General features: G+C 37.9%; 1 protein-coding gene and 1 long non-coding RNA gene across 2 annotated transcripts; one reads left to right on the top strand and one right to left on the bottom strand.

The window, feature by feature from the left end:
• Window positions 1–82: 82 nt before the first annotated feature.
• Window positions 83–2,220, top strand: LOC121889127. Its single transcript, XR_006093445.1, has 3 exons — window positions 83–159; window positions 312–435; window positions 1,795–2,220. It is a non-coding gene; the product is annotated as an uncharacterized LOC121889127 (long non-coding RNA).
• Window positions 2,221–5,318: 3,098 nt separating this feature from the next.
• Window positions 5,319–11,243, bottom strand: serpine1 (serpin peptidase inhibitor, clade E (nexin, plasminogen activator inhibitor type 1), member 1). The gene is made up of 9 exons (XM_042401100.1): window positions 11,168–11,243; window positions 8,607–8,845; window positions 7,882–8,106; window positions 7,555–7,749; window positions 7,248–7,446; window positions 6,996–7,096; window positions 6,381–6,467; window positions 5,878–5,961; window positions 5,319–5,773 (listed from the first exon to the last, which is right to left on the bottom strand). Exons 2-9 carry the CDS (start codon window positions 8,842–8,844, stop codon window positions 5,733–5,735), a joined length of 1,170 nt encoding a protein of 389 aa, XP_042257034.1. The 5' UTR covers window position 8,845; window positions 11,168–11,243; the 3' UTR covers window positions 5,319–5,732.
• Window positions 11,244–13,204: the final 1,961 nt, after the last annotated feature.

Raw genomic sequence — 13,204 nt, 5'->3', positions numbered from 1 at the left:
ACTAGACTAGTACAAGAAGAAGTTGCACACAGTGCTACTCCGACTTCTGTCCGCAAGAGAGGTGTCATTATGGATCCCAGTACTTTTCTTGACACACATAGCATTCAAGCACTAGGTTTGGTGTCTGTGCTTGCTCCGCCAGTCTGCTCTTTCCTAACAGTATGTTCAGTGGGTGTCTGGTGTTGAGTAATGGGAAACGTTAATTCAGAAGGACTATAAGTTAACAGTTTGAGTCAAGCAAAGAGGCTGTATTATGTGTAGCTTGGAAAACAGCAATATGGGGCACTGAATTTTTCTTTCTTCCTTGTCAGATCTCTTTTCCTGGTACTGCACCGAGGAGCCACACTGCTGCACGCCAGCCACAGTGCACAGCAGGATGGATAGACATGTTGCCAAGGTCATATGTTTGAAATGCAGTTTGGGGACATTTTAGAGGTTTGTACTGTCCACCATTCTGGTTGTGTTTACCTAACACTGGCCATGCAAGTTTACAGTTGTCAGCATCTATTGCTGCTCACCTGAACTAAATGATCTAATGTGAACTAGCTTGTACACAACTACCACAGCTAGCACTAAGTTAGCAAACTGTAGGTACTGCCAGTATGTAGGCAAGCACAGAACAGCACACTCACCTGGAGATGACATTAGCTGTGTTTCCATTAGATTTACAAGATAACTTTAAGCAAACTTTTTAAATGTTGCAAAAAGGACAATGCAAATTAGGTGCGTTTCCATCAACTGGTTTGAAGCGAATAAACTAGGCTATGCAACACATAGTTTCATCAGTAGATGGCAGTATAGGCTAAATAATCCGCCAGTAACAGAGTAGAAGAAACAGAGGTTGCCAACCAGAAACAAAACAAATAGTTATATTGCCTTGATGAGAGAAAAATGGAGGGAGGTCTTTTGGAATTTGTTTCAATTGGGCAAGTTGTCATTGTTATTTTATGTCAGCTAGTATTGGCCATGCTTCATGCTATCTGTAGAGGCTGGAAGACGCTGAGGGTGGAAACAGCTGATCAGTCATGTGAGTTAAATGTTTATTACGTCATTATTTATTTGACAAATGCTTTTCCATTGCCCATTGCGCACGTAAACTCTTTTTTGAGGTTGAATTTGAAGTTTTTTCAATTTTTTGCGTTTCCATTAAGCTTTTTTAATGTAATACTTCAAAATGCACATAAAATAGGTTAATGGAAACACGGCTAATGATGAGCCCAATCCTGATTTATGACCATTGGGTTAAATAAAGATGCTCCACTTTGTCTTTCGCCTCCTGGTTGAAGCCAGGCTGCTGTCCTTCTCCTTGTTGTCTCCTGTTGTACAGACAAAGAACTAGATTAATAAGAAGTGAAAGGTAATTGGTCATTCCATTGCAACATCAGCACGCAGCAGCAGAGCTACACCTCCACCATTTTGGACTGTAGGCTACTATCGAATTATGAAAGAACTTAATGATGCTTGTAAAAAGTCCCGCCTACAAAGTGCTGTACAAAAGTAAAACTAAATTCTCTCTCCTTTATTGTTGTATATTTAATGCCTCTACTGAAATGGCCTGTGTTGAACAATGAAAAATATTTTAAATATGCATACTACTACAACTATTTACTTACTTATTTATTTATTAAATTTATGAAAGAAACAAATCAGAAATTTGTAAAAATTCAGTCAGAATTTCATTTATTAAACAGCAAAAACTTTCAAATCATGGGTTCAGATTTAAATATTCTGAGTATAGAAATAGAAAGATAAAACATAGTATAACATAACATTACTTTTTGTCCCGCTTTCCAGAGGAGCAAAAAGTGAGCAATGGACATAAATCGAAGCAAGAAAAATCCAGCACTCTTGGGATTTTGAAAAACCAGACAATCTCTAACTTTTTCATATCAAGGACCTCCAAAACAGGTGCATATGGAATAAAATGAGGGTCATATGTATTGTAGCTGTGTGTGTCACCATATCTAAATGCGTGAAAACATTCTTTAATATATTCAAATGTGTGATTGTGTAAAAACATTTTGAGCAAATGAATTCAAATGATTGAATGTGTAAAAAATATCTTAACAAATAAATGTAATTTTTGAATCCGTAAGGAGGCTCGACGCTGTGCATGACATTTTGTGAACAAAACTAACCCTAACCCTAACCCTAAGCCCAACCCTAACCGTATTTTAATGATCTAAGCACACAGTCTGAATCGCATGGCGCAAGTGCATTTACGGTGGGTCCAAATCCACTTTTGTTTAATGGCAGAAAAAATGGTCGTAGCGCCAAGCGAATGGTTCGAAAGGATTGTCCTTAGTCACTTAATTAATCATGGGTTTGTTTTGGGCATAACATGCAATAAACCAATGAGAATGACATCTCCCATTCCCTTTAAAAGCCAGGTGCGTTTGTACTTTGGTGGATTGCTATTATAATGGCACATTTGCCAGGTAGTAAGAAGGAACACTTCTCTGCAGAGGAAACAGATCTGCTGGTGCACAAAGTGAAAGCATACGATCCATTACTACTCCCAGACCCTCTCTCCCCCAGGTAACAAGTAAAATCAGAGGGGTTTTAATTGCTGAAAGTATGGAAACCTGATCACTGTAATCTCAAAATTGTTAAAGAAAATTTGTTAAATATTGTTCAAAAATTAAATCATTAATTTTAATCATGTAAAAAATCATCACACAAAAAATCATCACACAACTATTTACTTATTTAACTATTTATTCACACCACAGTTTCTTCAGAAATGGCCTTATCAGGATTTGATCAGCTCTCCAAGGTGCTGATCCTGCTGCCAGCAGCAGCTAGAAGCTGTCCACAGTTCTTTCCTTCTTTAGTTTAATCATTGTTTTGACCTCATTTATTTCCCCATGTGTTCCCCTTGTCCTCATGCATTGATGTAGCAGGAAAGTTGATCCATGTCTGATCTGTTGTTCATATCTGTGTGCTGGGTCTTGACAGACACCCTCAACCTGATGGGTCTGTTTAAATACCTATGTGTATTGCCACAGTTTGGTCAAATAATTAGACAATTTCATCTGTCATCACTGCAATTAGCTAATTCTGATAAATATTTGGACTCACCATTATGTATTTTTTAAAATATATTGATGTACACAATAATCTTTCACATTATAATTCTTTTATTTGTAATATTTTGCATGTTACTATCTTGGCACATATTACTATCTTGACAATGCGCCCTTGGAATAACAGTGAAATACAGCGCCTTGACTTCAGACCAGGTTTTTGTTGGTCAATCTCGCAATCACTTCCTGCCACCTCAAGATAGCAGTGCGCCAACAGTACGCCTGACTGCACCTCATTTTTAGACCAACACGCCCATGGGTGCTCAGATAGGCGCAAGTGCATTTGCTATTTAAACAACGTGGGTGCTGGATGGGAAAATGACAACTGCGTTGGTCTTAAACTAGAAAAGACGCTTGCGTTGCACTTTGCGTCGCTTTGCACCGGGTGTAAGATAGGGCCCAATGTGTGAGTACATAAAGAAGATTTGCACAAAGGTTAGCGGTTTCAAAAAAGGTTTGCAGTAATGCAGCTATCTGTTTGTGGGTGAAAAAAGTTCACACAGAACTCAATTGTATATGTGAATCCCAAGTTTACTACAAATGAAATCTTCCCACTAACTATTCATACTGCTTCAGCTGCTTTTTCATGCATTGTCAACTCCTATCTACTGACTCATACTCCATTCAAACCTTAAAATGTCTCACATCTTTCATACAACTTTTAAATCTCATTCAGACTTAAAAAAAATTTCCCACTTTTCCAACTCATACATACTACTTCAGCTTTTTCATCCAAATTAAAGTCAGCAATCCAGTTTAGCATCAGCCTTTAAACAGCCAGCATTCACACCACAGTTTCTTCAGAAATTGCCTTTTCTATTCGATATTAAAGTTTGCTGCATGCCGCACATAGAGCTGAATTAAAAAGTGACTTACAAGAATGATGTTAAGTGTATTGTCATGTCTGGCCGAGTGGTGCTATACACAGTACTGAAAGGGATTCAAGGGATTTAATTCTTGTATGTTAGATGAGCATTTAACCTTTTGTTTTGTTATATTTGATCCTATGTGTCCTACTTGATGAGTTAAATTTTAAAAAATTGATTAAAATATTCCTGCAAATGTGGTGGTCAAGTTCAAATTCTGTAATTGTTTTATTAAAATTCATAATTATTTTATAAATGTTACTGTTGCAAAAAATAGCCTAATAGGTTTCATAGTCTATATATGAGCACTGTGGTTCTGATTTATCTTCATGAATAAAAACATTTCAACCCCCCCCTCATTTTTTTACAAATCGCACCCTGTCCATAAATAAGTATAGTGACTGGTAGACAAATTATTGCCCTTTTCAAACAACCCGGTAACAACAATAAGAACAAGAAGAAGAAATAAATGAATTAGTATAACACACAAGAAAAAATACATTTAAAGAGAATGGGAAAGTTAATGTTGTTAGAATTTAATTCTAATTCTATTTTTTTTTTATTTACTTACTTATTTTTTTTTTTATAATAATCAGTCATTCTATATAATACATTCACTCACTCACTGGCGCACACACACACACACATACCCACTACTGTTATTTTTGTTGCTATCATTGTTATTATTGTATCAATATCATCATTAAGGTGGCAGTATTATCTTTTATTTTGGATTTTTTTTTTAATCTTGTATTTTTACTGAATTTATTTTAATTTTAACTTCTTTTTTTGCTCCTTTCCTCCTCTTATCTAATCTAATGATGTCATATATAATAATATATCAGTCAGAGGGACCAAACCACTACTTTTACTGCAATACTTTAACTACATCAAGCTCATAATACTTATGTACTTTTACTGGTGCAGGATTTTTCATGCAGGACTTTTACTTGTAATGGAGTATTTTTACATCGATGTATTGGTACTTTTACTTAAGAAAAGGATCTGAATACTTCTTCTTCTTCTTCAATTAGCAGTCATTGCGTGTCAAACTGAGCCTGCTGAACTGCTGAACTTATTTGGAATATAGTCAAACTCTTCATCAGTGGAAACTGCTCAAATGGTGCAAAATGTTGCCCAAATTATCACAGTATGCCCAAAAATACCCACCAAAACCACCCAATCTGGTAACTGTTGTGAAGTTATGAATTTGGGCTATTTGGACACAAGGGGTCAGTGTTGACCTTCCACATCTATCTACTCAATACTACAGTGATCACTGAGACTGCAGCTTTGTAAAAACATTGTACTTTAATAAATATAAATACTACAAAAATACAAACATAATAACACAAAAATAGACATTATAATCAACAGTAAAAACAGATAAAAAATACATCTTTATTGGCACTAATGCAGCCATCATTCTGTCTGCAGTAACATCTCTCTCTGTGAAGTGCATCAGTGTCTGTTGTGTCACACAAAAAAAATCTCACTTTCCTTCATATTTCGTACTGTCTAGTCAACCATAAAACATTCAGAGAAATAAATTAACAGCAAACATAAACTCTTTACAAAGAATGTCTCAGTCATGTCAAATAGGTGTGTCACTTTGTCCTCTTGCATTAGGCACATTATAAATAAAATGTCCAGTAAAATAAGTCGATAATGTCATAAGCAGCCACATGAATCCTGTTGGTCTGGTGTGGTCATCATATGTATGGTCATCATGTGGCATATGAGCAGCAGTAGTCTGGCACAGTGGAATGAAGGCCGCTGTTTAGAGTGGGTTATTGAACTGACCCATGAACAGAACAGCACCTGCACACAGGAAGGGAAACATTACATAAACCACCTGCTCCACCTGCACTGCTCAATGGTATTGTAAATTGACATTTCATATTAAAACATAATAAGAGTGTTACCTGTGTGTTTGTGCTGGATGAGGAAGAGGAACGGTCGGTCCAGAGTGATCTCCTCCACTGCCATACGAGAAAACATCACAGCAGCTAACAGAGAGAGGAAACATACAAACAGGTCAGTGTCTGTAATGTGTGCAGCCCCCCAGGCAAACTATGGTACAATTGTCACATTTTAACTGTACTATTTTGTAAGCTGCTAAATCACTAATTACAAAAAATTACATGACTTTCACTATATATGAGTGTGTCAATATGTCACGAGTATGCGGTACTGGATGTGGTTCTTCTGTACATTTTGAATACAAGTTTCATTTGCGTGGATAAAATAATTATAAACTTGTTTTTATCAGGGGTTTCTGGCTTTGACTGCAGCTTTGCTTAAAGATTAATTCCAATTTATAAGATGATGGGTTTTATTTGACTCAAACATTCACTTTTTTCACATGAAACAAATTGATACCTTTAGTGTGTGTGTGTGTGTGTATGTGATTCAGTATTGAGCCTACCTGTTGCAGCTGCTCCTTTGGTTCCTTGCTCATTCACTTCGATCTTCACCCTCTGCAGGACCTTTGAAACACACAGTCTCTCATCAGCTGGAGGGCAGAAACACAGAGAGATTAGATACATAGTTCATCTGAATGCACTTTACTGTAGTCTGTAATGTGGTTGTGTGGTATGGACACTTCAATGTTTGAAATAAAGGGAAACTGCTGATATTAGTTAATGCATATACAGGTTGTTAAATGATACGGAAGCCTCAGATGCAACTAATAATTAAATACTAGGAGCAAAGCTTGTCATACCATGTAATCCCTCTCATTCTTTGCACTTGAACTTTGAGCTTTTACCCTTAAGGAGGCGCTGTAGACCAGTAAGAGCCAGAATAAACGTGTACAGCAAGTTCTTCCTGATAATGCATTTACAGTACTGAATGCAGCCTCCTTGTGCCTCTGTCTTTAATTACATTTTGCATTTAGCCTCTTTCTGTATTTTTAGGACTTTTTAAAACTGCATCTATGTTTTTTAGAGTCATGTTGTTTGTTGATTATCTGTCCTAAGTTAATTGTCTTATTTATGGTGTGTGGTGAAGACAAACTCTATACCCTCACTCTATAACTTACTGGTGATGCGTGTGAAGTCAGCTGTAGCCAGGTTGAACATGTCTCCCAGACCCATGTTAAGGAGAGCAGTCTTCAAATTCACCTCAGAGTTCAGAGTAAACCTGCAAAAAAACACAAAAATTAACATTTCATACTCGTTGCTTAAGGCTGGTAGCCATGGAAGAATCAATATGACACAAACAACCCAGAAAACTACACTACACTGTTATCTACCCTCATACAGGACAGTCTAATGTCTAATGTCTGCCTCACCTGGGCATGGCCAGCTGTCTTTTGACGTTCCTCAGCTCTGTTCGCCACTGCTGAATCCTCTGGTTGCTCAGATCTGCACTGAGTACGCTCAATGGCACCTCAGGCTCAAAGGGTGACACCAGCAGCATGCTCAGTGAGTCGCCCTCATATGGCACCTCGATTACATCATAGTCCACACCATCAGCAGTCACAAACTCACCTGTTGATTGATGAGAATGAGATATATGTATTTTTCTAAGTAGCAAATAGACTTTCTGTCATCCAGCATCAAACTGAGATCTGCACTGAGTCAGCGTGTTCAGCCTACCGTAGTTGAAGCGGTGGGTAAGTCTCATCATGTGCACAGGCACGGTGCTGCCATTGGCACAGTGGAACATCCTCTCCTGTGTCAGTTTGGGGTCAAAGGGAACCTTCCACAGGCCCTGGAAGTGAAGGGCATTAAGGAGAACCAGGCGAGTCTCATCAGTCAGAGATCCAGATGCCAAGAACTCAGGGATGGCACCTACAGAAGAAAATACAAAATATAAATCACAAAGGTTTCAAAAGATGGAAGCAAAGAAAGCAGCCCCCTTCAAACAAAGTTGAGGGTGTCTTTGGAGAAGATGGCATGCTGTTAGCTGGTTATTGTGAGTACCTGCAGTGTGGTCTGAGACCCATGAGTTGATGATGCCGACAGCCTGGTCTGGCTTGGTGAAGTCCACCTGGTGAGGGTGGGTCTGGAAGGCCTTGGACAGAGCCCGGCGGTATCCCTTCTCCAAGCTCATCTTCCTCTCCACCATCACCCCGCTGGCTATCTCCACACCCTCTTCACTGGAAAGGTCCCGCTGCAGGAGACGCTGCTGCCTAGACATCCCTCTCTCTGCAGGAGAGCGGAGAAAACGGTTTAATGCGCTCACCAATAATACACCAATTTAACTGCTGCAATAATACACCAATGTATAAGCTTATGATTATATTGTATTAACCTTGGTTTTTCTTATTTTTATTTTTTAGTTTTCTAATGCAATTTGTGATGCAATTCCTTTTATTCCTATTCTAATTGTTATTTCTGTCACATATTATAAATTTCTGTTCTACAGCTACAGTGAGACTGGTGGGCCTGTACAGGGTGCTACAGGACAGTCACAACTGGGTGCATACAGTACATGCACCTGTATATGGCTGCTAAGCATTGCACTCAATATAAAGTGATTTTTTTTTTCTTTATTGTTGCACTCAGCATAAAAATAAAAAGTTGAAACTATTGTACAATTATATTCTAAATTATTATTTTTTTCTGTACACTGTTATGGTTTGCTGTTAGTCCCATTTCCTAAAAGAATCCTCAAACCATCTTCTCTTAACTACTGTATGACTCACCTTGCAGTGAAAAGCCCATTGCAGTATTTAAGGCCTTACGGGTGCTTCCAGCAGCACCCAGCTGGGCCATGGCCAGGACGGAGGCCACCCCATACGGGGAGAAGGCTACGTTCTGGTCCACGGAGCCCTGGGCTAGCTGGGAGAAGACCTTCAGGCCAAAGTCAGTCTGTTTATCCTGTAGGGAGCCCAGCCCCACTCTGCTCAGGGTTAGCAACAGGAAAATATACACGCAAAGCATCCTGGGAAAGAAATAAGATGGTAAGTTTGATTGTGATATTTTTTTGTCACAAATGCTGGTTGGTTTAAATTCTGATTTAGTGTGCCTCAAGTACACTTGAATTTAAAACCTAAAGGTAAAACCTTTTAGTCAATTGAAAAAATGCTTTTTTCTCAAACATGCACTGAATGCCAATAGTCACTGGGTTAATAAAACCTGCCCCTACTCTTCTTTGCACAAACATGTAAAATGCGTCAATCGTGAGAGAGTAAATATAGCACCTTATTCCAAAGGAGAGCAAAAGCTCAGCAAATGTGTTGGATGGACAAAATGTTGCCCAATACTGTCTATTCAAACCTCTATTTAAATAGACAGTATAGACAGACTTAAATGCCTTTTGCCCAAAAGAGTTGGAAGTGAAACACACATTTGTCAGTGAGTGCAGTGTTTCTGTTTCTTATTGAGAAGGAACAGTGAGTAATAGAGTAACTCTAAACAGTTTTCTTTTGGGAGTTGAAAGAAAATTAACTTCGCTCAATGACACCGGAAATGATTCCACATTAGTAAGCTGACTGTAACAAAGATTTAATTACAAACAAAAACCAAACTTTGGCATAATTACTGGTATGCCAGTAAACATGCCAGTATTAACAAAACAAATGAATACAAATGAACAACATGACTAACCTGTTGATTCAGCGATCATTCATATTAGTTAGACATCATTCCATCAGTTTAACATTCTGTTTATTCCATCTACCCCTCCTTTAAACTGTGCCTCTATTATATAATCCCTATATCAGCCAGGTCTAATTATAAACCCCTCTATCCTATTTAACTCAACTTCAAATAATTTACTGCATCATCTCAGATATTCAGATTCTTCATTTCTAATCTAGGATACCATCTTAAATAGTTGAACTAACCCTTTAAATGTTGTGCAAGCACAAATGTTGTCAGTGAATGTCCTTACTGCTATACTGCATCACAAGTGTGTGTGTGTGCGTGTGTGTGTGTGTGTGACTCATGTTCATGTCAGTGTGTTAACTGGAAAATCTGTGTGTCAGTAATATTGGTTTTCCACTGCAGGCATTAACACTGCATAGGTGCAGCTTTACATGCCAGCAGCATCACAGAGCTGGTGCTGGGTCAAAGGTCAACACTATGACCTCAGTCTGTCTTTGCCTAACTACTCACTTCCAGCTCTGAACAAACATGCCGTTATTGCTCACCACAGAGAATTACACACAGTTTGATCTCCCAGTTGCGCACCACTTCACCTTTGTGGTATTAGATGAATAAATATAGTGTTAAGTAAATCTAGTATAAAGTGAAGTGTTAATTCACATATAGGTATAATAATATGCATAATTTGATTACTGGTGCACCTTTTTAAGGTGGTTATTCACACTATCCAAAAACTACACAGCTTGTACTTAATAGTTTGTAGCTTCAATGTGGAATTGTTTTCATAACCCTTATTTTTTTTTTACTTGCATTCTGTTTTTGTTTGTTTTATCATATGCATGTAACACAAAAATACTTAATAAAGATGTCTTTACTTTGTTGCTCTAAATAAAACATTAGACTGACACTGATTCCAACATGGCGGCTCCTGATCAGGATGCAGCTCCTGATTTTGTTAGAACACCCCTAAAATCTGAATCTGCAAATTAACTAGTAAGCTGTCAGTTAGTAGCATATAAGTATAAAGGTGCATAAAATGGAAATACTCAAGTAAAAACTTGAGTGAATGTACAAAGTTATCTTCCACCACTGCTAGTGTTAAATCTAGTATAAAATGAATTGATAAGTAATGTATGGGTATAATAATGACTATAATTCCACCAGTACTAGTAGAAATGATGGCTGTAGCTATCTTTGCATATTTTTAAATAAATGTATTTCAATGTGACTTCTCTTAGGTCAAATAAATATTTACCATAATGAAATAAACCAATAAATACACACAAACATACAGTAAATAAGACAGAAAAAATAATGCAACATAAATGAAGATTATATCTTACTCAATTTAGAGAAGAAAATTTGTTGCTCTAAATAGAATCTTAGACTGACTTTAGGTCCTGATTTTGCCCACACTGATGTTTAAACCGTGCATTTAAACTGTATTTCTGGACTTTTTGGCATTAGAAGCATCAGTTATTTTAAGCATCTTTGAGGCAGCAAGATATAACCAACTGACACACCTTCTAAACGTTTTGACACAGTCTTATAACTCTAATGACTTCTTGTGTTTACACGCTCATTTCTCAGTAATATGAATAGAATATTTAAAGAGTTAAGTTAGGTTCTGACTGTTTATTCCATTTATAGTGCTTACCTTGCAGTTGAAGTGTGTGAGATGTAGTAGAGATGGTCTCTGTTATTACAGCTTCGGTTTCCGTCTCTGCTGTGGCTGCTGCTTGAGTCTGAATGTCTGAATGACTTTCTTTCTTTTTATAGTGTAGAGCTGTATGGTCTGAAGCCCCGCCCCCCACCTACGCACGCACACACACACAGAAGTTATTAGTGATGATGATGTCATCTGACACTGTCTGGATAGGCTTCCTTTTCATGAACACACACATCCACTCTCCCTCCCACACTCACTTTCCTCTCTCTCTGTCTGTCTGTCTCTTTTGCCCAAAAGCATGACAGAGCTCATTTGGAAATTCACTTAATGGTTTTCCCTGTCTTGTTCAAACGCACACACACATCACTCTGGCATGTACAGGAAGTATGGTGTCCTCAGAGGGAAGGTGCAGTCATGTTTTTTATACATGGATCCCTCTGGGTCATTGAATGTTTGAAATTGATAAATCATCAGTTGGCTGACAGCCAGGGGCTGCACCATTACATGACTTGTGATTCTCCTGAAGAAAAAGTCTGGGTGGCTGTAAAGGAAATGGGTGTAATTTTTTTGTTTCATTTTCTCATGAATAAGTACTTTAGTCTAGCCTAATCTATTGTGATCTTTGGTAAAAACATGTGAGATTCTAATGTTGGCTTATAAGGACAGGTTCACAATTTTAAAAGTGTGTCTTAAAACAACAGTCAAATGTTCATATGAAAAGTGAGAGAGGTTTTCCTCGCTGTAATCATTCCTCCTGTACATACTGGCTATCAAAAGATCCCCTTCAAATGTGCTTTTAATGTAAATGATGGAGGCCAAAATCCACAGGGTCTCCACACAGTCATTTTGTGCAAAACAGCATTTAAAAGTTGATGTGAAGCCACCAAGAAATAACTGAATCTAATGAGCAGGTTGCTCTCTGCTAGTGCCACCCTGAAGCTAAAATAGCAATTTTACACACATTCATGCTTCCACGAAGATCACCTTTTATTATTTTAATGATTTTTACCACCAGTCACAGAAGTTAATGTTACTGAGTGGGACTCTAACATTAGCGTAATATACAATCACTCTCTTGACTCTCACTTTGGGGAGTGACACATCAAAACACCAAATTTGGTCCGGGATACCAGCATTCCTTATCCCACTACTCACCAAGCATCTGGTAGACAGGACAGAGAACGGGAATTAACATACCTCTTCCATCTATGTGGAATGAGGCCTCAGGCAGAAAAAATTCTGATTAAAACCACTTGTCTTAGAAGTTAAAAAGCAAAGCCAATAAGAGCTTCCCTTAGGTGCCTCAGTTATGGAATGTGTTTAATGTCTAAGGTTTTGATTTCCTTCAGTGAGTAGAGGACAAACTAGGATTTTCAGAGGGTGTTGAGCCATTTCAAATACTAAGGTGTTAAGGGAGGAAAGACAGGGAGGGTCACCCACAACAAACATGTTTTCTCTCTTCACTCTGGTGGTACCTTTCCATGCAGATAGTTCTGGTTTTATTAGCCCAGGTTTTGAGGTATCTGTCTCTGAGATTTTTGCCTTCACCACCAATACAATGAAGGTGAATGGAAATTAGTTTATGATGCTCACAGTTTTGAAAAATTACAATAACAGTCATATCTCTTTCCAGAAACAGTGTCCCAGTTTCTCTGGATAATCAACAAAATACAATGACAATCATCATTAGAACTACTTTCTGCCAAAGAAATAGCAGATGAGAATCTGTGGATTATCCAGAGTAACAGAATCACTCCTGACAAAAAACTCTAACACCAGGTAGACATTGATATTGGTGATTCTGCAAATCCTGGATTATGTTCAATGACAATTTTTAAAAGATGATTTCCTTCTACAATATCAGTGCATGGAAACTACAGTATGGTTGAGTGTAGGGAAATTTTGTGGTTAATCGTTAGACATTGACAGGACACAAACTCTGGTCTCCTGGGTGCTACACACCCATCCACCACATTGACCTGCACACCCTTTAATTCTGTCTCTCTACATAAAGGATGCAATACT

Source organism: Thunnus maccoyii, chromosome 22, assembly GCF_910596095.1.
Source record: "Thunnus maccoyii chromosome 22, fThuMac1.1, whole genome shotgun sequence".
NCBI lineage: Eukaryota > Metazoa > Chordata > Actinopteri > Scombriformes > Scombridae > Thunnus > Thunnus maccoyii.
The sequence above is the reverse complement of the archived record's forward strand: the minus strand, read 5'-3'. Positions and strand labels throughout refer to the sequence as shown.

Excerpts from the sequence above, each read along its gene's own strand:
- serpine1 (XM_042401100.1), bottom strand. The coding sequence starts at position 8,844 with ATGCTTTGCGTGTATATTTTCCTGTTGCTAACCCTGAGCAGAGTGGGG. Across the intron at positions 7,750-7,881 it reads GGTCTCAGACCACACTGCAG|GTGCCATCCCTGAGTTCTTG; the intron begins GTACTCACAATA and ends TTTCTTCTGTAG. Across the intron at positions 7,447-7,554 it reads TACCCACCGCTTCAACTACG|GTGAGTTTGTGACTGCTGAT; the intron begins GTAGGCTGAACA and ends ATCAATCAACAG.